This window comes from Ruditapes philippinarum, unplaced genomic scaffold, assembly GCF_026571515.1.
Source record: "Ruditapes philippinarum isolate M1 unplaced genomic scaffold, ASM2657151v2 ctg10261_1_1_1_1, whole genome shotgun sequence".
NCBI classification, from domain to species: Eukaryota; Metazoa; Mollusca; class Bivalvia; order Venerida; family Veneridae; genus Ruditapes; species Ruditapes philippinarum.
Window position 1 is genome coordinate 7031 of NW_026863961.1, and position 24160 is coordinate 31190.

At 34.0% G+C, this 24160-nt stretch overlaps 1 protein-coding gene across 1 annotated transcript; it reads right to left on the reverse strand.

Annotated features, from left to right (window-relative positions):
* Positions 1-306: 306 nt before the first annotated feature.
* LOC132723962 (uncharacterized) lies at positions 307-23926 on the reverse strand. Its single transcript, XM_060708768.1, has 6 exons — positions 23836-23926; positions 12668-12781; positions 11908-11979; positions 11388-11528; positions 10573-10620; positions 307-855 (listed from the first exon to the last, which is right to left on the reverse strand). The coding sequence occupies exons 1-6, from the start codon at positions 23875-23877 to the stop codon at positions 739-741; spliced, it is 534 nt and encodes a 177-aa protein (XP_060564751.1). The 5' UTR covers positions 23878-23926; the 3' UTR covers positions 307-738.
* Between the last annotated feature and the right edge of the window lie 234 nt (positions 23927-24160).

The following is a 24160-nucleotide window of genomic DNA, read 5'->3' on the forward strand; positions in this document are numbered from 1 at the left end:
GACATTTGGTCAATAATTGGCATACCTCATTGGCCACCAATTGACAATATTGTAGTTCACATCAAAAACTGGTAAAAAATTGGTTTTAATTCGCAAGGTCCAGTGAGCAAATTATTTCGATTATATATGAGCAGCGTCACGACAAAATCAACATAGTGCGTATGCGACCAGCATGGATTCAGACCAGCCTGCGCATCCGCGAAGTCTGATCGGGATCCATGCTGTTCGCTATCAGTTTCTCTACTTGTAAAAGGGTTGGTTAGCGAACAGCATGGATTCTGATCAGATTGTGTGGATGCGCAGGCTGGTCTGGATCCATGCTGGTCGCAAACGCTCTATGTTGGTTTTGTCGTGACGCAGCTATAACAAAGCCCAAACATTATATATCAATAACGAATGGTTAGTTTGAAGCTGCACCAATTGAATTTGGACATCATGTTATATTGTTTCCGTCAAGTGACCTGCAGCATGTGGAATGGAAATTTAGCTGTGTGAAAACAAAATTTGACCCTTTCATGTCCATGAATTTTGCTCAGTTCTAGCAAAAGTCTCTTTTTATCTTCTTTTTGTAGCTGGTAAATAGCGTTTTTATGTTCGGTTTATTATTTTCTTGACTCTCTTTTTTATTTTATTGTTTTTTTTTTCTTTTTGGGTGATAGGGAAGGTGTTGGGGTTTGGTTTGGTTGTTTTTTTGGAGAGGGGGAGGGGTCAAAATAAGTCAAATAACTTTTTCAATTGTCAAATGTCGGATACCGCTTTCCAAAATGAACTCCAGTCATCGAATATGCTTGCCTTTTGTTTTTTACTGCGATATCTCTTTGCCCGTCTTATTAACCTGTTCAATTTTTGGGACATCTAAAATATATAAAAATAGATTTTATGGTTTCTTAAATAAAATATGAAATCGAAACTGCATATATACAATGTGTACCGTGTATAGTTTGCTAAATGTATCATAAAAATAAAATGTTGAGCTACATTGAAATATAAATAACATAAAAATAAAAATACATGTACAGTAAAATAAAATTAAAACATAATATATATTAATTTTATTGTTGACAAACATAAGCTCAACACAAGCGTTCTCGATTATTTCACTTAAAATGTTGAAAACAAGAGGACCATGGTGGCATTTTATTGCTCGCCTTAGTATATTGTACACATGAACAAGATATGTAAAGGACCTGTACAGTTTCATCAAAATCTACCAAATAGTCCAAGAGGAGATATCGTTTGAAGTTATTGTTTTTTCCTTGCCTTAGCTCTGGCGACCATCTAGTCTAGCAGACCGAAACCAAATGAGCAATTTGTCAAGGGGACTATCTGAGAATCATTCCTGTACAATTTGATTAATAGATAAAACCATCTTACAGTTAAGGAGGCGTTGTCGTTTAAAAGGTATGTCTATTTTAGCTCAGATAGCGATTTTTTCAGAAGACCGAAATATTTTACGCAACTTAAGTAAAAGACATCCGAATGACCATTTCCGTAAAGTTTCATCATAATCCATTGGGTGATTGAGGTGAAGATGTCATTTAACACTTTTTAAATTTTAAAATTATTTATTTATTTATTCATTTGTTTTGTTTATTTATTTATTTATTTATTTATTTATTTATTTATTTATTTATTTATTATTCTGGCGGTCATGTTGTTGCAGATCAGAATAAAATGAGCAAATTTTGAACAGGTCTATCTGTTAAAGTTTTATCACTATTGGTACAAGAGATATTGTTTAAGTAGGACACATGGGTATCACAATAGCTCACTTTAAGCACATTGTGCTCAGGTGAGTTAAAAGGAGAATCGTGTATTTCCGCTGAAATGGAACTGAAATATACCTAGCCACCATTATCGGTATGAAAAAGTGTCCTGGTGCCAATCTTAATGTTCTATGCAAAGAAAAACTCCTCATTAAAAGTTTAGAAAGCATAAGTAGGAGACAAAAAACATTTTTTTAGGATTTTGAACTTCTAATTTGGAAATTAAAAAAAAATTAAAAAAAAACTAATAAGGACATATTTTTCTAATTAAGGAAAAAGTAGGAGTTTGTAAGACCTAATAAGTAGTTTCAAAACGTTCATTTAATTTAGACATTGTTTCTCCTAATTAGGCTTTTATAATCCGTATTAGTAGTAACAAAGTTTTAATTGGCATTTTATTCATTTAAAACTAAGGACGCTTCCGTACCGGTGTATATAAGTAAGGAGTTTGAAGTTCAGTTGCATGTTAACACTTGTAGCGTTACTCTTAACATTCCATCCCATTATCGAAGTCAAAACTTCTATTGCAACAATCGTTAAAATTCTTTAAAGGATGTTTCCTTATCTTTAACATAGGCAAGAGAAGGAAATTTTAAAGTAGTGAACAGAAAATTGCTACGAAGACATCCTTTGTTCCAACAGAACTTTCATATTCTCAGTAAATATCCATTAAAGTAACTGCTTGTCATTCACAAAATAGCACTCAGCGCAAGTTAAAACATTCAATTCCAACTTCATCATGCTTTTTGCTAACTGTTAATGTCTTCAAAATATCAAATTTCAACTCAATTTCCAGAGCGAGTGATCACGTAACATTTGTTTCTGGTGACAGTTGGTCACGGCCAATGATTTTTGTTTTTTTTCTTTATATTTTTTAAAACATTGGGTAATAAACACACAACGTATTGTAGGCAAATATTTTTCGATTTAATGGTGCATATCTTTTCAATGTAGCGTTTGTTCTTTTCACGATATGCTTGTAGAAATTGTGATACATATTTTCATCGAATCATTGCTGCATAGAAAAGTTCTGTAAGCATACCGGGAAAAGTAGCACAGCTACAGTAATAGAGCTACAGTGGAAAGGTATGTGCAACTGGAACTGGCATATATTTACCTGGAACATAGTATATGTTTACCAATTTAACGCAGAAAATAGCAAATACCATAAGCGGTGGCACAATGCTATACAAATGCCACGTGGATTCAAACCCTGTCAGGAGTAACAAGCCGTTGTTTCCTTTAGTTTAAGTTTATAGCTTCCAACACAATCGAACTAAAATAAATTCGTAAAAACTACCCAAGTTTTCAACGAAAACTGGTTAATCTTATGTCGAAGTCGGCGGGCCGATGTGCGTCAACTTTTGGTTTCCGCTCAATAACTTAAGTTTGCTTTGGCCTATTGACACTAAACTTGGTGTATTGGTAGCTTATACCAAGAGACAGCTTGGGATTGCTATCAAGGTGTCTGTGATTAAGGTCAAGGTCCCTGTTGCTAATAACTTGCTTTATCGGTAGCTTATATAAGATGCAGCTTATGATTGCTACTTAGATATCTGGGAGCAAGACAAGGTCACGTGCTTACAAGAGTATTTTCAGCTTCTAATCAATAACTTCAGTACACTTTGACTTATTGACTTAACTTGACATGTGCGTTGCTTACATGACAATCAATTATCATAGTACTGCTAGCAATCCATAAGTCCCCTACCGGTTAGAACCCCAGAAACATTCTGACTGGCCATTGGTCATTCACTTATCGTCACCTGAGTGGTAAAAGGACATAACTAACATTTTTGCGAAAAATCAGATTTAAACATTTCTGTGATACATGTAGCAATGTGCATATTCTGTAAAAATATCTTGGCTATATTCCATTTATTGACTTTGTTATTGATTAGAAATCAAAGGTCATAACATCTATTTTTAAATTTTAATGAGCGGTAAAAGGTCTTAAGTGAAAACAAATTAACGGAAAAAAGGCATATTTGACAAATATGCCCATTTCATTCTCAACATTGTTTGCAAAACGTATGCGAAAACTGATGTATAAGGTAGTATTTGCCAATTACGCCCTTTTCCTTCTAAGCAAAACACTCAATGTGAAACATATGCCCCCTTTATTTGAACTAATTAGCAGCGTAATAAATTATGGAGAATATCATTTCAGTACAGCACAGTTGTTTGTAATGACAAGAGAATTTCACTAATAACATACATTTTCCACATTCAGTTGTTTATGTTTACAAGAAGGAATCATAGATGAAAAAAATCAGGTTTGTACAATTTCATGAAATTCTTTGCAAAATAATTAATTTGTAAAATAGTTTGTTTGAAATTTCAAGAGTTAAGATGTATAAGTGAATGGTCAGATGATGAGATGTGCTTTGCTATTAATGTGGCTGTCAACAAAGATAAATTATGTTAAACAATGTTGAAGAAAATAAACTTTATGACTGGAAATGCTTATACATGTACAATATTACTGTTATTGTCTATGAAAGGTGGGAGTTTAATCGAGTTGCTGATTAAACTCATCAACTCTTAAAGTCATCATCATAAGTAATAAGCATACTATAAAAGGACCAGGAAAGTCATGTATACTTTATGAAACCTTACCACTGCATATTTACTTATGTGATTATGATTCAGTAAATGCATTTAATTAAATTTATCACATGTTTTATTCCATATTCTTCATTTCAGACAAAGAAAGTTAAGACGAGCAACATGTACATGAACATGAAATACATGGTAGTCAAAAGGAGCAGCAGGTAAATCAATCTGAAATACAGCCTAGTAACCAGGGGCAACATGTGAATGACCAAGAAAACCAGACTAGTGACGAACGTGTGAATAAATATGAAACACGTGCAAGTAACGTGGAGCAGCACATTAATAAATATAAAAAAACAAGCTAATAATGAGGTACAACACATGAATGAAAATGAGTACACGATTTTAATAAGGAACAACACATTAATGAACATAAAATAAGAGGCTAGTAACGAAGTACAACTTGTGGATGCAAATAAAAACAGACTAATAACGAGGGAGAATGTGTAAAGAACATGAAAATGAAATACAGGGTCAAAACGTGAATGACAATGAGATACGTACTAGTAACGATGGTCAACACGGGAACAAACATGAAAAGCAGACCAAAAACAAGGGACAACATTTTAATGAACATGAAATACAGGATAGCAGCGGCGGACAAAACGTAAATGAAATCAATTTAATGGACACCTTTACAGAGATATCAAATTGATTAGGAAACTAGAGTGAACTTTGTTTATACATTTCTTCTGATGACGATATACCACTTTCAAAGTTACTGGAACATAATTTTGAAGGAAAAGAAAGGAAGTCTGTTCGGCGAAAGTTAATCAATACAGATACTGAGGGGGATCTTGCGAAATTGCGACTTGTTTGTTGAAAACTTAAGAATCATAATGTTTATCGGAAGCTACTGAAGTAACAAACTATTCAGACACATGCGGTGGCCAAAATAGAAATAGATTTGTTACTGCATCATATTTATACATGATTGCTAAATAACCCATTTTGAAAGGTTTCAACCAAAGTTTTTACAGTCAGGCCACAGTCAAATGGAATGTGATGCTGTCCATTCTACAATTAAACATGCGAAGAAGAAAATATCCATCTATGTCCCTTCTCAATGGAGCACTGTGATAAATATGGCTAGAAAATCAAACCCTTACATGGCAGTTCCATTGAAGTTTGTACATGTTCTTAATTTCAAAGCTTTTGTTTCAAAGTACAAGCTGAACTTGCAAAAACATCCGATGGCAAACTTATCAAATGGCTAAAAGTACGATGGATTAGAGTTACAAAACAGAATCCTACACATATTTTGGTAAACTATAGTTTCGATGAGAAGGAATTTCAGACTGTTGACACAATGCAGATGTCAACAAGAAACAAAGGCAGACCAAAACATTGTCCCAAAACGACACTGAAATCGAAATGTGCTACAATTCCCGTCTTGAACTTTCAGTGCAGAAAAAGACTGATCTTGTAAATCTTTGCACGGAGGAAATTATTCCCGAGGAGTTCCACCCATATATTGCTAGCTTACCAACAAACAAAACCAACAAAGACTTCCTTCCTGAAAATTCAGTGTATGAAGATGAAGAATATTTAAATTGGTGAGCAATTTACAATAACTGCTAACATTGTAACAGACGAATTAAATAGTATTGTTCTATATATGTATAGAAATTTAAGTGAGAAAAATCCCTGATTGATTTTGTGTTTAAAAGTTGAGATGTATTAGAATGGCATCTTGAAAACAGACAATCGTGATTATGTGACGAAATTATGGCGGAACTGTAAAAGTTTTATTTTTGTTACCCTTGAAAACTTGTATGGATTTTACGCATTTATCATTTAATACTTGAACACTTTCAAACGGGTATATATTTTTATTCCATTGCTTACAGGACTGTAAATGCCATCTTTTAGTAATTGTGACCCATTATTCATAATACATATATAAAGAACCGTTATATTCAATGTATTGCAAAAGAAATTATAGTTTTTAATTTTATTGTGAATGTGCACGATTTCAGATAAAAGTAAGTGGTAAAAGGTCAGATGTGTCATGTCACCCTAAGCATGTGTAAGTTTTGTGTATTTGTTAAGAATGAAAGGGTAGTATTCGTCAAAAACTACCTTATAAAAATGAACAGCTATTCTATAAACTTGAAATCCCTTGGCGGCATAAGGTCATATTTGCCATATGCAACCTTTTCATTCTAATGTCTTAAGCAAAAAGTAGTAGGAGAAAAAGGGCGTATGTACATAATTGATGATATTGATTGATTGATTAGATATTTTGTATGTTTGTATATTAGAATATAAGGATGAGATAATAACATCTAACATAAGAAAATAATTTTTTTCTGATTTCAAGTTTTGATTTTTTTAAGCAGGTACAAACCTTTAATCTCTGTTCCTGAAAATTATGAAAAGTGCACTTACGACCTTTTACTTCTTAGGTTTTTTTTTGTGCTCAGGTGAGCTAAAAGGAGAATCGGATTTTGCCGCTGAAATGGAACTGAAATATACCTAGCCATCATTATCGGTATGGTGCCAATCTTAATGTTCTATGCAAAGAAAAACTCCTTATTAACAGTTTAGAAAGCATAAGTAGGAGAAAAAAAAACATATTTAGGATTTTGAACTTATAAGGACATATTTTTCTAATTAAGAAAAAAGTAGGAGTTTGTAAGACCTTATTAGAAGTTTCAAAACGCTCATTTAATTTAGACATTATTTCTCCTAATTGGGCTTTTAAATTCCGTATTAGTAGTAACAAAGTCTTTATTGGCATTTTATTCTTTTATCACTAAAGACGCCTCCGTACCGGTGCAAATAAGTAAAAAGTTTGAAGTTCAGTTGCATGTTTACACTTGTAGCGTTACTCTTAACATTCCGCCCCTATTATCGAAGTTAAAACTTCTATTGCAACAATCGTTAAAATTGAGGCAACGTGTAATTTTAAATGAAATTCTTTAAAGGATGTTTCCTTATCTTGAACATAGGCAAGAGAATTTAAAGTAGTGAACAGAAAATTGCTACGTTCCAACGGAACTTTCAAATTATCAGTAAATACCAATTAAAGTAACTGCTTGTCATTTACAAAATAGCAGTCAACGCAAGTTAAAGCATTCAATTCCAACTTCAGCATGCTTTTTGCTAACTGTTCATGTCTTCAAAATATGCAATTTAAACTCAATTTCCAGAGCGAGAGATCTCGTAACATTTGTTGCTGGTGACATTTGGTCACCGCCAATGGTTTTGCTATTTTTTCTTTATATTTAAAAGAAAATGAGTAATAAACACACAACGTATTGTAGGCAAATATTTTTCGATTCCATTGGTGCATATTTTTTCAATGTAGCGTTTGTTCTTTGTAGAAATTGTGATACAGTACATTTGAGTAAAAACTACCCAAATTTTCAACGAAAACTGGTTAATCTTATGTCAAAGTCGGCGGGCGGATGTGCGTCAACTTTTGGTTTCCGCTCAATAACTTGAGTTTGCTTTGGCCTATTGACACTGAACTTGGTGTATTGGTAGCTTATACCAAGAGACAGCTTGGGATTGCTATCAAGGTGTCTGTGATCAAGGGCAAGGTCCCTGTTGCTAATAAAAATCAGTTTCCGCTTAATAACTAGAATAGTGACACCAAATTTGATGTATGTTTAGCTTATATCAAGAGGCAGATTGCTACACAGGTGTCTGTGATCAAGGTCATGGTCACTCCTGTTAAAATTAAGAATTCACTTTCCACTCAATAATTTGAGTTTACTTAGGCTTATTGACACCAAACTTGGTGTATGGTTAGCTTGTATCAAGAGGCAGCTTGGGATTGCTACCCAGGTAGTTGCAATCAAGAACAAAGTCACTGTTGCTCAAAATATAAATTCAGTTTCCGCTCAATAACTTCAGTTAGCTTTGACCTATTAACAGCAAATTTAGTATGTGGATAGCTAATATCAAGACGCAACTTTGTATTGCTACCCATGTGTCAATGTCACTTTTGCTTAAAAAATCAGTTTTCACGTAATAACTTTATAACTTGAGTTGCTTTGACCTATTGACACCAAACTTGCTTTATTGGTAGCTTATATTAAGATGCAGCTTATGATTGCTACTTAGATATCTGGGAGCAAGAGAACGTCACGTGCTTACAAGTGTATTTTCAGCTTCTAATCAATAACTTCAATACACTTTGACTTATTGACTTAACTTGGCATGTGCGTTGCTTACATGACAAGCAATTATCATAGTATTGCAAGCAATCCATAAGTCCCCTACCGGTAAGAACCCCAGCAACATTCTGAAGGGCCATTGGCCATTCACTTATGTCTCTAATTTGTTGAAAAAGTTCTTTAAAAGTGATAACAGGAAACAGTTTTTATGTACAGATAGACAGACGGATTGAAGGACACTCTAAAGTTATTTTTTAAACACCCCTGTTATCAAATATAACATTTTTAAAAGCAAAATTCTTAAAAAGGAGCTAACTCTTGAAATAAAGATGCAAGACGTCATACATGATGTAAGTGTAACAAAAGCAATTAGTAATGAAGGTGTTGATAATGAATGTTTATTTTGAATTTGAAGTAAAAGAAACTTAGAAGAATTAATAAAAAAAATCAAAGTTTAATGAGGAGATTATTCTGGAAATATGGATGCTAGATATATAAACCTTGTCATATTATTATGATGTGGGAGTTTGAAGAAAAAGATCCTATAATGATTGGAAAAGTTGTGGTAAAAATTACCAATTTCTCGAAGTTCAAAAGGGGCATAATTCTGGAAATAGTCTTGCTAGAGTATTGAACTTTTTCACAAATGTTGAGTGATAATAAGAAACATATATATGAAGTTTGAAGTAGATGAATTTAGAAAAACAGAAGTTATCAAAAAAAAATATTTTTTCATGAAAATTCTGAGTTCAAGGAAGAAAATTCTGATAAATTTTGTGCTAGAGTTGTAAACCTTGTCACATATGATGTGGTTGATGACTAGAAACCTATATTTAAAGTTTGAAGAAAATACCATAAGAAAAAAAGAACTTATAGTAAAAAAAAAACGTTAAAAACTAGAATCAGAAATCTTGAAATTCAGTCTATTTGTTGCCATAGCAAACAGAATTTTCAATAAAGGAAGAAAAGAAAAGAATGTGCATAATCTCCAGACTGCTATCTACTCATATTTCAAGTCCATTAAAATGTTTTCAGTACTTTTCGCGTTATCACTGGATCCAGGTTATGTGTAAATGTTACATGTTATGTTATGTTATGTGTAAAATTTGCCATATTAACGTTTATGAATCATGCAGCTAGGTGAATTTTTATGCCCCCGTCCCCCGAAGGGCAGCATAAAGTAATCGCACTGTCCGTCCGTCCGGTAATCTTGTCTGCGCTTCAATTCCAAAACTGCTGGGGGATTTCAGTGAAACTTCATAGGATTGTTTGTCACCATCCCTAGTTGTGCATGTTATCCTGATTTTTCTTTTGGCACATTTATGAACCCTAAATAGTCAATAAGTCCAGTGAAGTGCTTCATCTCCAAAGCCTCACGGTGGTGAAATTTCAGTGAAACTTCACAGGATTGTTTGTCACCAAGCTTAGTTGTGTATAGTATTTTTATTTTTAATAAATCAACTCTGTCCATCCTTTCATCTCCAAAACCACTTGGGAAATTTCAATGAACATTTATAAAATTATTTGCATGATTTCATAATTTTCCCAGCTGGTTGTGCATTGTGACATCATTTTGTGCATAAATTTTTGTCGCACATATATGGGCCTTTTTTGAGTAAAATTTGTTTAGAATATTTCTCTCCTACACTTTAAATGGAATTTCAATGAAATTTTAGCAAAAACGGTCGGGCGTGTATTACCGGTATTTGGCATAAACTGCGGCTTTATGTCAAAGTTTCCTTTCGGGGGTATAAGTCACTTTTCAGTGGTGACAACTTTTGTTTCTTGATGACTATTTCATAATGATTTTACCATTTTTGACCAGACAAATGTGTCGAACGTATGTATGTAAAAGGGGATAAAAGGAAGATCGGTATGTAACAAAGACTATCGTATCAACAGGTGGAGTTTTATTCTTGAGTGTATTTGCATATACACGAGTAAAATGGTTGTCAGTAATTTCTCACGGGGTATGTTGCTGTTAAGAATTTGGTAAATCTAGGAAAGTTTAGTATAAGAATAGTTTGATATAGTATGATATAATGAAAAATCCAACAATTTACCTCTTCAAACAAGACTTCTTCAATTCCCTTCTCAACCATAATCTCAATCTTAAATATGAAGAAACAAATATCAACACTTCACAAAATACATAACGATGAAATTCATATACGTGTTTTTTAATGTCATTAATATTGTTAAGATAAATGTGGTATATATTGTGGTATATATTTTAGTTTTCAAAGCTACAAAATGTATAAGTTGTATGGAAATTAAGTCAGCACTGTGAAATCCACGTAAATATCTTCCGGTTTTACTAAACATACATAATTTAAGGGACTGATTAACTAGACATCAAAGTTCTATTTTGTTTTTCCAAAACCCTGTTAAAGAAGAAACATGTCATTATTTTAGAAGAATACTAATTCCCCGATCAAGATAATATTGTCGCCTGATGATAGAATTATGACCTTCCAATGCAAAGTAAAATGACATGCGAAAAACAAATAATTACACAAATAGATTGGTAAAAATTGCACATACGGACTAAGACATGTAATAAAAAGATTGTTTATACAACACTTTTACCTAAAACAATTACATGTACCTCAAAACACAATAAATATACTAATTATTATAGGTTTTGTGTAAAAGAATATCCATATGTGTATTTCTAATAAATGAAATTGCCAGCATTTAAAAAGATGTGTGAAAGTGAAAGATCATAATTAAAAATTAATGAGCATTTTCGGCGTATTTCTTGATTCCTACCCCCCTGCACACCCTACCTCATTCCAAGAAGAAAAATCTTTTTTTTGCATAACAATGAATATGACAATAAAATATCATTAAGAATCGCACAATTCAAATGTTATACCATTGTCATGCATTTGTGATAAAGTGCATGCCCAAAATGGAAAATTTCATGATATAGCTTGGACCTTTTACAACACCCTGTTCCAATATAATGCACGACAGGTACTCTGTATACATCCGGTGTGCCGTTGTCATTGTTTATCTGAAAATGAAAAGATAATTTCAAAACCTGTAAAATGACTTCAGTTATTCAAATTCCTGGTTCATTAATGATAGACACCTACACAATAACTATTGTACCTTATGGATGAAAAAAGTGCCACAAACTTTTTAATTCACCATTTTTATTCGTGTGTGTGTTTGCTCTCTGGTGAAAAAAAATCATCCGAAGTTCCTGATGTGGAAGAAATCATAATAGATAAGCAGCAAAAGTTGAATTAATAACCAAGATTTAGATAGAATCGTGGACAGTGCTTTGATGGCATCTCTGAAATATGATGTTATTTGACTAACTTAACATTGATTTATTTATCAAGCATCTTCCACGTTTCAGTTTTGTGAAAATATAAGAAATTAATTACCTTTTTAAATGTATTTTTGTAATACGGTTCTCCGTCTAGTTGTAGTTTTACTCTCCACGGATGAATGCAGGCCTATTTATTTAAGAAATAAAATGTATCTACATATGAAAAAAACAACAATTCTATTACATGGTTCTTCGTGAAAAAGTGATAAGGACATTGATAAAACAGTTTTCACATAAATGGAGTCAGTAAAGTATTCTTAAATAGAAGCCTTAAAGTTGGCCAAAAATGGAACATTTAATAATGTAAAAATCATATTATTAACCCTGTTTATGAGCCGATAGTGATAACTACAATATATAGCTCATGCGGCCATGCCCTCTAGCACCGGCGTGAGCAATATTTCATATCTAAACATGAAAATTTAGTTTTACAGATTTAAATAACATCAACAAATGTGTTCATATGGTGCTTGTATTTGTTTATGTTCTGATTCAATGCAAAATCAAATATTTTATTAATAGATGTTTTTTTTTTTTCAGGATTTGTAATAAAGAAAAATCATCAATAAAATTACTCCTTTAGAAAGAACATCTGCCGATTCATGATCATATCGATTTCGGCTCAAATTTGACAGTTGCTGTGTTGACATTTGTTTATCATAACTGTTTTTGGAAAGTGTTGTGTTGATAACATAATTTTGATTGATGATAAAGTTTTAAGGAACAGTTAAACTATTAATTTTGAGCTTAACCGATGGAGAGAAACTTCAAGTGCCCCTTCTGCAATGTATGTTTTACCTCCTCCTACATATTACCTGACAATTGTCACTCTTCGGTGGTCCTGTATTCCTGGAATGTTGCTTTCCCGTTAAATACTCAGATTCTGTACGGTTTCTATAGTTATACTTTGGATATCTCTCTAAGTCGTTCTGAAGCAGGCAGGAAATAAAGTATTTTGAATTATATACCATTGCATGATTTAATTATAGTTGTTTACTGATAATTAAATGCAATGTTCCATTTTTTTATCAATCAGAATGGGACGATTTGTCAATTATTAAAAGTTTCATTGGCATGGAGCTAAATATATTATTATATATATATATATATATATATATAATTATATATTATATATATATATATATATATATATATATATATATATATATATATATATATATATATATATATATATATATATATATATATCTGTGTTTATGGTAAACTTAGTTTAATAAATATGCATATGTAATACAATTAACTCTGGCTTGAAATATCTTGACCTGATTAAAAGTATCAGATTTCTCTCCTGATACAAGTGTAACATTATTACTTTTCTCTCTAGAAAAGACAACCTGTCCAAACAGGCCATCTCATTATTATCAAATATGACCAAATTTTGTATAATTGAAATAAAAAAAAGATGAAAGTCCGTCTGAAATATGGAGGGCGTTCGATGCCAAAATCCTAGACATGTAAAGTGCTCCTTTGAAAACGTCTTTTGAAAATGCGAACGTGTATGTCTAGCATTTTTGACTGTATCCGTGCACAGCAAATAAAATGCCTCTTAATTCAAACTTTTTATTGAAGGTTCCGGCTTTTGATAACAAGTTGACATATAGATCTAAACAACTGAACTAACATGAAAAGAAAAACAATACATGTTCGTATCTTCCATTGCATATAATACATAAGCAAGTTTGCATAATTATATCTGTACCTGAGACAAGACAAAACTATCGTAATCGTATGAACCCGAAAGTGATGCAAGGGAAGATATGATTTTTTTTTCATATTAGATCAGTTGTTTAGATCTATATGAAAACTTGTCATTTAAAAGCCGGAACCTGCAACAAGAGGGCCATGTTGGCCCAAGATCGCCCACCTGACCCATCGAACTTATCCGAGCAATTACCTAGACAAGCATTCTGACCAAGTTTCATGACAGGTGAGTCAAAAATGTGACCACTAAAGTGTTATCAAGGTTTTTCCATATTTGAGCAGTGTCACCTAGTTTTTGACCCCAGGTGACCCATATTCAAACTTGACCTAGAAATCATCAAAACAAACTTTTAGACCAACTTTCAAGGATATTTCGATCAAGAGTGATAACAAGATTTTTTTTTATTTTTAGCTCTTGAGACCTACTTTTTCATCCGAGATGACCCATGTTCGAACTCATCCGAGCAATTACCTAGACAAGCATACTAACCAAGTATGATGATGATTGAGTCAAAAATGTGACCACTAGAGTGTTAACAATGTTTTTGCATATCTGGCCGGTGTGACCTTGTTTTTTGATCCTAGGTGACCCATATTCGAACTTGACCAAGTAGTCACCAAAACAAACTTTCAGACCAATTTCCAGGATATTTCGATCAAAACAGTTGTAACTAGAGTGTTAACAAGATTTTTCTATTTTTAGCTCCTGTGACCTAATTTTTTCATCCGACATGACCCATTTTCGAACTCATCTTAGCAATTACATGGACAAGCATCCTGACCAAGTTTGATAACAATTGAGTCACAAATATGACCACTAGAGTGTTAACAACGTTTTTCCATATTTGGGTGGTGTGACCTAGTTTTTGACCCAAGATGCTCATAATTTAACTTGACCGAGATATCATCAAAACAAACTTTCAGACCTATTTTTAGGATATTTTGATCAAAACAGTGGCTACTAGAGTGTTAACAAGATTTTTCTATTTTTAGCTCCTATGACCTAGTTTTTCATTCAAGATAACCCATGTTCGAACTCATCCGAGCAATTACTTAGACAAGCATCCTCACAAAGTTTGATGATGATTGAGTCAAAAAAGTGACCACTAGAGTGTTAACAAGGTTTTTCCATATCTGGGCGGTGTGACCTAGTTTTTGACCGCAGGTGACCCATATTCGAACTTGACCTAGTAATCACCAAAACAAACTTTCAGACAAATTTCCAGGATATTTCTATCAAAACAGTAGTCATAGAATGTTAACAAGATTTTTCTATTTTTTAGCTCCTGTGACCTAGATTTTTCATCCGAGATGACCCATGTTCGAACTCATTTAAGCAATTACATATACAAGCATCCTGACCAAGTTTGATAACAAATGAGTCAAAAATATGACTACTAGAGTGTTGACAACGTTTTTCCATATTTGGGCGGTGTGACCTAGTTTTTGACCCAAGATGCTCATATTCAAACTTGACCGAGAAATCATCAAAACAAACTTTCAGACCTAGTTTTAGGATATTTTGATCAAAACAGTAGCCACTAGAGTGTTAACAAGATTTTTCTATTTTAGCTCCTATGACCTTGTATTCAATCAAGATGACCCATGTTCGAACTCATACGAGCAATTACCTAGATAAGCATCCTGACAAAGTTTGATGATAATTGAGTCAAAAATGTGACCACTAGAGTGTTAACAAGGTTTTTCTTTTTTTAGCTCTTGTGACCAATTTTTTCATCCGAGATTACCCATGTTCGAACTCATCCGAGCAATTAACTAGCAAAGCATCCTGACAAAGTTTGATGATGATTGAGGCAAAAAAGTGACCGCTAGAGTGTCAAATGTTGACGGACAACGGACATTCAACGATCCTAAAAGCTCAACCTGAGCTAGCTTAGGTGATCTAATAAAAATTTTGGAGTAAGAGGCATTTTATTTGCTGTGCGCGAATACAGTCAAAATGCTAGACATACACAAGTAAGTGTTCATTTTGCCGTGCTTTGTCAATTGGACGCGGGAAAATTATACTTAATGTCTACGTATGCTTCAATTGTCGGTTCTTTCCATGACGTCTGTCATCGTCTGCTATTGTTTGTTATCGGATGGTCCAGTAACGTACGCTAATTGGAAACTCACAGATATGTCCGAAAAAATTCAATTGTGTGCGTATCTCGTGAAATTTTGTGAACTGTTTTAGTATATCTAATCGTGTTGTACGTTGTATGAAAGGGATTTGAGAGAAAATTTTACACTGCTTTTTAACATTTCCTTTCTTCCAAACTCACGCTAACTATCCTTTTGCATAACACTTCGTCTTTACTCTCTCTTGAGTATACCTGTAGATATACTGATTTATTGATATATAAATTGTGTTTATCTAATAGAACTTTTGATAAAATACAATGTATATCTTTTTATTAAGTTATTTTTATTCTTAATTGAGACTTTGTAGCTTTTCTCATTAAATTTTACGAACCTACGTCAGAAATTTTAGTATTTATTCGGCATTGGTGGCCAGTGTGGTCGAAGACAAGCCATAGTGTCTGGACAGTGGAGGTGACATGAGTTTAAGTCGGAAGACAAGAGCATTCTAGCGAGCTAGTCTACGGCACATATTTTCCGAGATCTGAGGAATTTGGGGGAGCGCCGTTAGGACCACGATATTTGATGAACCAGGAAATATTTAATTCAGAGAATTGGAGAATCATATATGTGACAATTTTATGCTTCATATGTTTAATTTGTGACATCTAGTACTAGTGTTATTTAAATATTAGTGTGCACACTCGCACATTCAGTATCGATCTATATTTTTACAAGAATTTCTACGACTTGAACTTATTTCGGACAGCCGGATGACTGATGCAGGATTGAGAAAATGGAAAAACTTTTGATTTTCCTAAATTTCCTGATTTATAAAATTTTGAATAACGCTGCACAGTCTTTACAAAATGATTATTATTATTGCTTTCCATGGATTCGTTTTGTTGAACAGGTTTAAGATAGTTTGGGTGTTTCGCACTGTTTTAACAGGCAAAGCATTATTAGTTTTAAACAGTTTAAGAATGCTGTTAAGTTGAGACTGTATGATCAGTTTGTTCAGGAATGGTACAGTACAATAAAAATATCACCTAAATGTTTAGAATACCGCATCTGTTAAACTAGGTTCTGCTTTGAAAATTATTTATATATCCTGTCTGTTAATCAAAAGTTTATGCAAATTTAGAACAACGAATCATTGTCTGTCAATACAAAAGGGTCGGCATTTTGGTATTCAGGGACACATGAAAAAATGTCCTTTTTGAGAAAAAATATAACTGGAGATGAGTTTAACTTATTTTTGGATTGTGTTCATTCTAATGATAGTAGAAATAGATATATTGATAGGAGTTATCGGCATCATCCAACTGCATTTAAGTTAAATCAACTTCTGAACTGAACTGCAAAGCAAATATAACCAAACTAGAATTGTTTTGTAAAGTTATTATTAATGTTGTCAAATAGTTTCTTACTGTTGTAACTATTGTCAAATCAATTCTGGTTCATCATCTTATTACTTTTCATAACATCACTTTGTTACCATTTGATATTAGAAATAAAAATCTGGCGGTCATGTGGGTTGTGGAGTTGTATAAAAGGTTGTGTACTGTTAAAATCTTTGTTCTCTTTTTTCCTTGTTTGTGTGTTTTGTAGTTTGTCACTTTCTTCGAACAACTTTGACAATTTTGTTTATGTTTTTTCTTTTATATTCACGTCTAATGCATATTACATGTATGTGCCTGATGAATGAGTAAAATCTTGAAATCTTGAATGAATAATTAGCAGGTATCTCTTGCTATATATTGAATTGGACTCTTGTTTGTGTTTATAATGTTTAGGATTTTATTGGATGTGATATAGATGAGGATATAGTTTTGTTATTCGTGTCATTGATTTAGTTCTAGATATAGTTTATATACAGAACAACACAGCGTCTTAGGGTATTTTTTGTATTTGCAGTATTTTTCTGAAAATTTAGGGTATGTTATTTCTACATCATTTGCTTTAAAACGTTAGGGTGTATTTAAATTATTGAGTTGTCCCAATCTATTTTAACCTGGTGTATATTGTATACATGTATGTTTAATCTTAATAATATCTTATAATGTAATGCACATGTCCATTATCTTCCCGCCACTTATATACTTGGAACATTCAGTGGTCATAAAAACGATAGATAGAACTAGCAACACGTGTCTGTGTTATATATTACAATTGCACGCTCTGTGTCCATATTAATAAATATACCCATAATACAACATGGTGTCAGAATTATAATTTTTACAGTATAACGCTTTATAATTGTATGTTTATAACAGAGTTATAAGAAATATGGAAAATAATTATTAACAAAATCCTCGTATGGACTGGGTTTCGAAGGACTTAAACAGTGAGTTTAAGAGATTCAAAGTACATTCAGAATTCATGTTTAAAGGGCCGTTGGCAGGTAAAACGGAAGAAATTCAATGTAACTATTTGATATTATGGGTCGGTGAAAAGGGCCGACAGATATACTCAACATAGGACTTATCAAGCGATCAGAGAAAGAAACTTAAATCATATTATGACAAATTCGAAGAATATTGCAAACCAAAAAGTAACATTATATACAACAGATATCTTTAAAATCAAGAGCACAACAGGAAAACGAACCGTTTGAACAATTCGTTACAGAACTGAAAACGCTAATCAAAGATTGCGATTATCCTGTGGGCATGCAGCAAGATCTTTTTCGCGACCATATTGTTTTTGGAGTAAGATCTAGCAAAGTCTAAGAAAAACTGATTGTGGAAGGCTCAGATCTAACACTTGAAAAATCCGTAGATGTTACTCTCAGTACGAATTGAGTCAGTCTCAGGCACAAACAATTGCTAGCGGATGTACGACATCTCAACAGTCTGTTGATGCGATAAATCGACACCGGAGACGGAAGAAATGCACACCAGAGAGACCGGAAGATGCCACCTCAGCAACATCAACCACGACGACAACAACAATTTGAATATCATTGAAAAAAATGTGACAGATGTGGAAATAAACATTTCATTTCTAGTGAATGTCCAGCACAGGGACTAACATGTTTCAAATGTGGACGATAAAATCATTTTTCAAAACAATGCAAATTTAAATCTGCACATTATTAGTTACATTATGAAGGTGATACTGTGGATAAAGTGTGTGAATCGGACGGCGTGAATGACCAAGAATTCTTTGTTCACACGGTAAATACTTTTCCATCTTCTCCTGATCAAGTTTTTCTAAAAGTTTTGATTGGCACACAAGATAAGTAACTGAAAATAAAACACCCTTTGGAAGCCTCGAAAAACCAGGTTAACTTCGTACACAGGTGACCGATTACCAGTGCTTGGCAAATTATGGTTACACTGTAAATACAATAAAAACTAGAACTGCCACTATCATGGCGTGAATACCCCCGCATACCACTTTGTCAGAATCAACAGTGGCCATTTAGAGCTCAAGGACAACCTCCCTGCCAAATCTGAGGTTACTAAGCCAGTGCATTGCTAAGTTATGTATTCTACATGCTTCAAATGTGAAAATGTCAAAATCAATACATTGCGGACAGGACATTCTTTAGCAATTAAGAAGAAAAGCTTTTTTTGTCAAGGTCCCTGTGACCTTGACCTTTGACCCAGTGACCTCAAAATCAATAGGGGTCACCTTATAGTCATGATAAACATCCATGCCAAATATGAAGACTGTGGGTCAAAGGAATCTTAAGTTAATGGTTGGACAAACGTTTTGAAGTCAAAGTCCCTATGACCTTGACCTTTGATCCAGTGACCTCAAAATCAAAAGGGGTCATCTACTAATCATGACTAACCTCCATGCTAAATATGAAGACTGTGGATCAAAGGAATTTTAAGTTATAGGGCGGACAAGCTTTTTGAAGTCAAGGCCCCTGTGACCTTGACCTTTGACCTGGTGACCTCAAAGTCAATAGGGTTCATCTACTTATCATGACTTACCTCCATGCCAAATATGAAGACTGTGGGTCAAAGGAATCTTAAGTTATTGGGTGGACAAGCTTTTTGAAGTCAAGGCTCCTGTGCCCTTGACCTTTGACCTGGTGACCTCAAAGTCAATAGGGGTCATCTACTAATCATGACTTGCCTCCATGCCAAATATGAAGACTGTGGGTCAAAGGAATCTTAAGTTATTGGGCGGACAAGCTTTTTGAAGTCAAGGCCCCTGTGACCTTGACATTTGACCTGGTGACCTCAAAATCAATAGGGGTCATCTACTAATCATGACTTACCTCCATGCCAAATATGAAGACTGTGGGTCAAAGGAATTCTAAGTTATGGGGCGGACAAGCTTTTTGAAGTCAAGGCCCCTGTGACCTTTGACCTAGTGACCTCAAAATCAATAGGAGTCATCTACTTATCATGTCTAATCTCCATGCCAAATATGACGACTGTAGGTCAAAGGAATCTTACGTTATTGGGCGGACAAGCTTTTTGAAGTCAAAGCCCCTGTGACCTTGACCTTTGACCTATTGACCTCAAAATCAATAGGGGTCATCTACTAATCATGACTAACCTCCGTGCCAAATATGAAGACTAAGGGTCAAAGGAATCTTAAGTTATTGGGCGGACAAGAAAAAACCGACGGACAGCCGGACGGCCGGACAGCCGGACGGCCGGACAAGCTGATTCCAGTATACCCCCCTTACAACTTTGTTGTGCCGGGGTATAATTAGTGTGTTCCGAATTTTATGTAGTTAAGAGTTCTGCTATCCCGCTGTTAAGCCCCAAAACATCTATAGATTTAGATCTGTTAAGATTAACGTATTCGGTCAGTAAGATTAAATCTATTGACGCATCTGACCTTAGTAAGGACACTGTACTTAGAGAGTACAAAGAATTGTTTCATGGGATAGGGTTATTTCCTGGAATATGTTTATTGCATTTGAAAGAAAATGCTGTACTTGCTATTTGTCCACCTAGAAAAGTACCTTTTGGACTCAGAGATCAGCTTAAAAAGAGATCGACTCAATGGAGTCAAAACAAATTATATGTAAGGTTACAGAACCTACAAACTGGGTAAATTCACTAGTATGTGTTGAAAAACCTTCAACCGGTAAGCTTAGAATCTGTCTTGACCCCAAAGCATTGAATGAAAATATACAAAGGCCGTATTATCCATTACGTACTATTGACGACATTACGTCAAAATTGCATGGCGCTTAATACTTCAGTGTATTAGACGCAACCAAAGGTTACTGGTCAATTAAGTAAGACGACCATTCATCACTCACGACATTTAACACAGTATTTGGACGGTACAAATATTTAAGACTTCCTATGGCCATAAGAAATTCTCAAGTCATTTTCCAACGGAAAATTAACGAGACATTTGAAGGTTTACAGGGTGTGGCGTCAATAATTGACGACTTATTAGTGTTTGGAAGCACTCGCAGAACATGACAGAAACCTTAAGGAGCAAAGGCAGCCGGTTTACGATTTAACCCTGACAAACTGAAAATAAGTCTAACAGAGGTTAAATATTTCGGTCATGTGATCAGTGCTGATGGACTGAAACCGACCTTGAGAAAATTAGCGCAATTATCGAAATGAAAAATCCGGCAAATCGTGCTGAGCTTGAAACCGTGCTGGGTATGATTACATACTTGACATAATTCTCACAAAATCTCTCGGAGATATCTAGCCCGATGCGAGAGTCATTACGTAATGACGTAGAGTTCAGATGAAATTCAGCCCAATCTGACGCTTTTAACAAGGTTAAACAAGTGATTACACAAGCACCTGTACTCAGTTACTATGATTCATCGAAGCCTGTTAGATTGCAATTGGATGCTTCGTCCAAAGGGCTTGGTGTTTGTTGTTTACAAAATGGTAAACCAATTACATACGCTTCAAAGACAATGACATTGACCGAGAAAGTATATGCACAAATAGAAAAAGAGATGCTGGCAATATTATTTGGATGCACTAGATTTAAGCATTACATTTACGGACGGCGCAGGTTTGTTGAATCTGACTGTAAACCGATAGTATCTATTATGAGAAAACCACTTTATAGTGCCCCACCTAGGTTACAATGGATGTTATTACAACTTCAAGATTTTGACCTCGATGTTATTCACTGTAGAGGTAAAGATATTCCGCTTGCAGATGCTCAGTCGGAATTACGTAACTGACACCTTTCCTAATCTGATTGACGGATTAGAAACGCATGTACACACTGAACTGAAATCACTACCGATAAGTGATTTAAAATTGCAGGAAATTCAAACAGCAACGCAAAATGATGCTCAGTTACAAACGCGTATTAGAAATTGCCCTGCGACTGTATCAGAATACTGGAATCATAGAGACAAATTGGCTTTTGAAGACAATATTGTGTTCAATGGTCAAAAAATAGTAATACTAAAATCTTTAAGACAGGACATGACTAACGCAGTACATGTGGGTCATTTTGGTGTAGAAAAAACGACAGGACGGGCTAGGGATATAATGTTTTGGCCATCAATGTCAAAACAAATTACAGATTATGTACTTAAGTGCCAGATTTGTTGTAAATATAGAGACTCGAGTAAAATAGAACCATTACATCCTCATGATATACCCCAAAGACCAAAGCAATATTTATCATGCGATTTATTTACGTGGAATGGTCAAGATTTTATGGTTCTTGTTGACGCTTACAGTCAATATTTTGAGTTCGACCTATTGACTAGCATTTCCAGTACTTGTATTATAAGAAAACTTAAGGTACATCTTAGCAGATTTGGTATATGTGAGAAGTTAAAAACTGACAATGGGACATGCTATACTGGTGAACAATTTCAGAACTTCCTTAAACAATGGAACATTTAACACGAAACTTTAAGTCCCACGCATGCAAGTTCAAATGGACTTAGTGAAGTATATGTTAAAATTGCAAAACGCATTCTTCAGAAAGCTAAGGATGACAATAAAGATCCTTATTTGCCCATTTTAGAATATAGGAATATACCACTTAAATGCGGATGGTCACCCGCTCAACTTTTAATGAGCAGACGCCTCAAGTCGCTTCTCCCAACAACTAACAAGGAGCTTTTGCCACAAACAGTAAATCATTGTGAAGCAAGAAAGAAAATGGAAAAAATTACAATTAATTAGCAAGAATCATTACGATGAAAATGCGCACAAAATGAAACCTCTAAAAATTGGAGAATCTTTCAGAATTCGAAAAGATAAGTACTGGTGGGAACCAGCCAAGGTTTTAACCCAGCATACTGAACACTCATTTCACGTGCAAATCCCTGACGGTGCTGTTTATCGTAGAAATCGCCGTTTCCTTAACAAAGCTCCTGAACTATCTGACCCACAGCAACCATCTAAAGTCGATGAACCCCAGGAATCTATTTTAAGTGAACAAACAAGTCAAAATACCCCTACAGAGTCCCTATCTCCTGCAAATGTGCCAGGTCAATCGAAACCATTCACAATCACTAGGTCAGGTAGAGAGGTGAAACCGAATAAGCTTTACTGTGAAGTGATAACATTTGTTGAAATAGCAATTAGTGAAACTGTAAATCAGTGACAGTTAGAAAGAATTAAAATGTTTGCTTGTTAATATTAATAATACATGTATATTTCAATGTCATCATAAAAAGATCATTAATTATCATGAATGTATTTTACAGATTTATTTGAAATATACTAAATGTGCTTATATTTTTAAACAAGGGGAATGTTGTATATTGTATACATGTATGTTAAATCTTAATAATATCTTATACTGTAATGCGCATGTCAATTATCTTCCCGCCACTTAAATACTTGGAACATTCAGTGGTCAGATAGAACTGGCAACACGTTATTAATAAATTAATAAATATACCCATAATACAACATTACCCATCTATAGAACACTCTTTCTTATGCATACAGTCTTCGCATACTCTTTACACTGTACTTACCAAAATATTTATTATTGAGAAGAGGAGCGTGTTAGGTACATATTATATTTTCTGTGTTGTGTTGTCATTTTATTGTTCAATATATGTGTAAACAGTGAATTTCCGGTAATAAGCGTACGTTATGGAACCATCGTTGCGTCTGCAATAGGAGACGATTACAGACGCCACGGAACAAACGACAATCGATGCATGCGCGGCTATAAAGTATAAAGCAAAATTAACATACAATATAACAAATCAATCGACCAATGACAAATGTAAGAAACTCACCCTGAAGTCAGAGTCCCATGCTCGACTATCGCAGATGCGCATTAAAACATGAAGTGCACTGTCCAACTCAGACTTTGATTCGTTTTCAGCTTTAAACAAAGCAAATACAATAGTCAAATTAAGCAAAATATCTATTCCACGATCACAAAAACCGTAGTTTATACAAAAAAGGGATTCCTCGAGGGCTTTCAATCGGTTATCAAATAGACTCTCACGTTATTTTATGGATCATATAATTTGATCATTTTTGTAATAACTATGGCCACTTGATGTTGTTTTTATTAGACCCCTTACTTGTTTAACAGGTTTAACCCCTCGTTCGTTC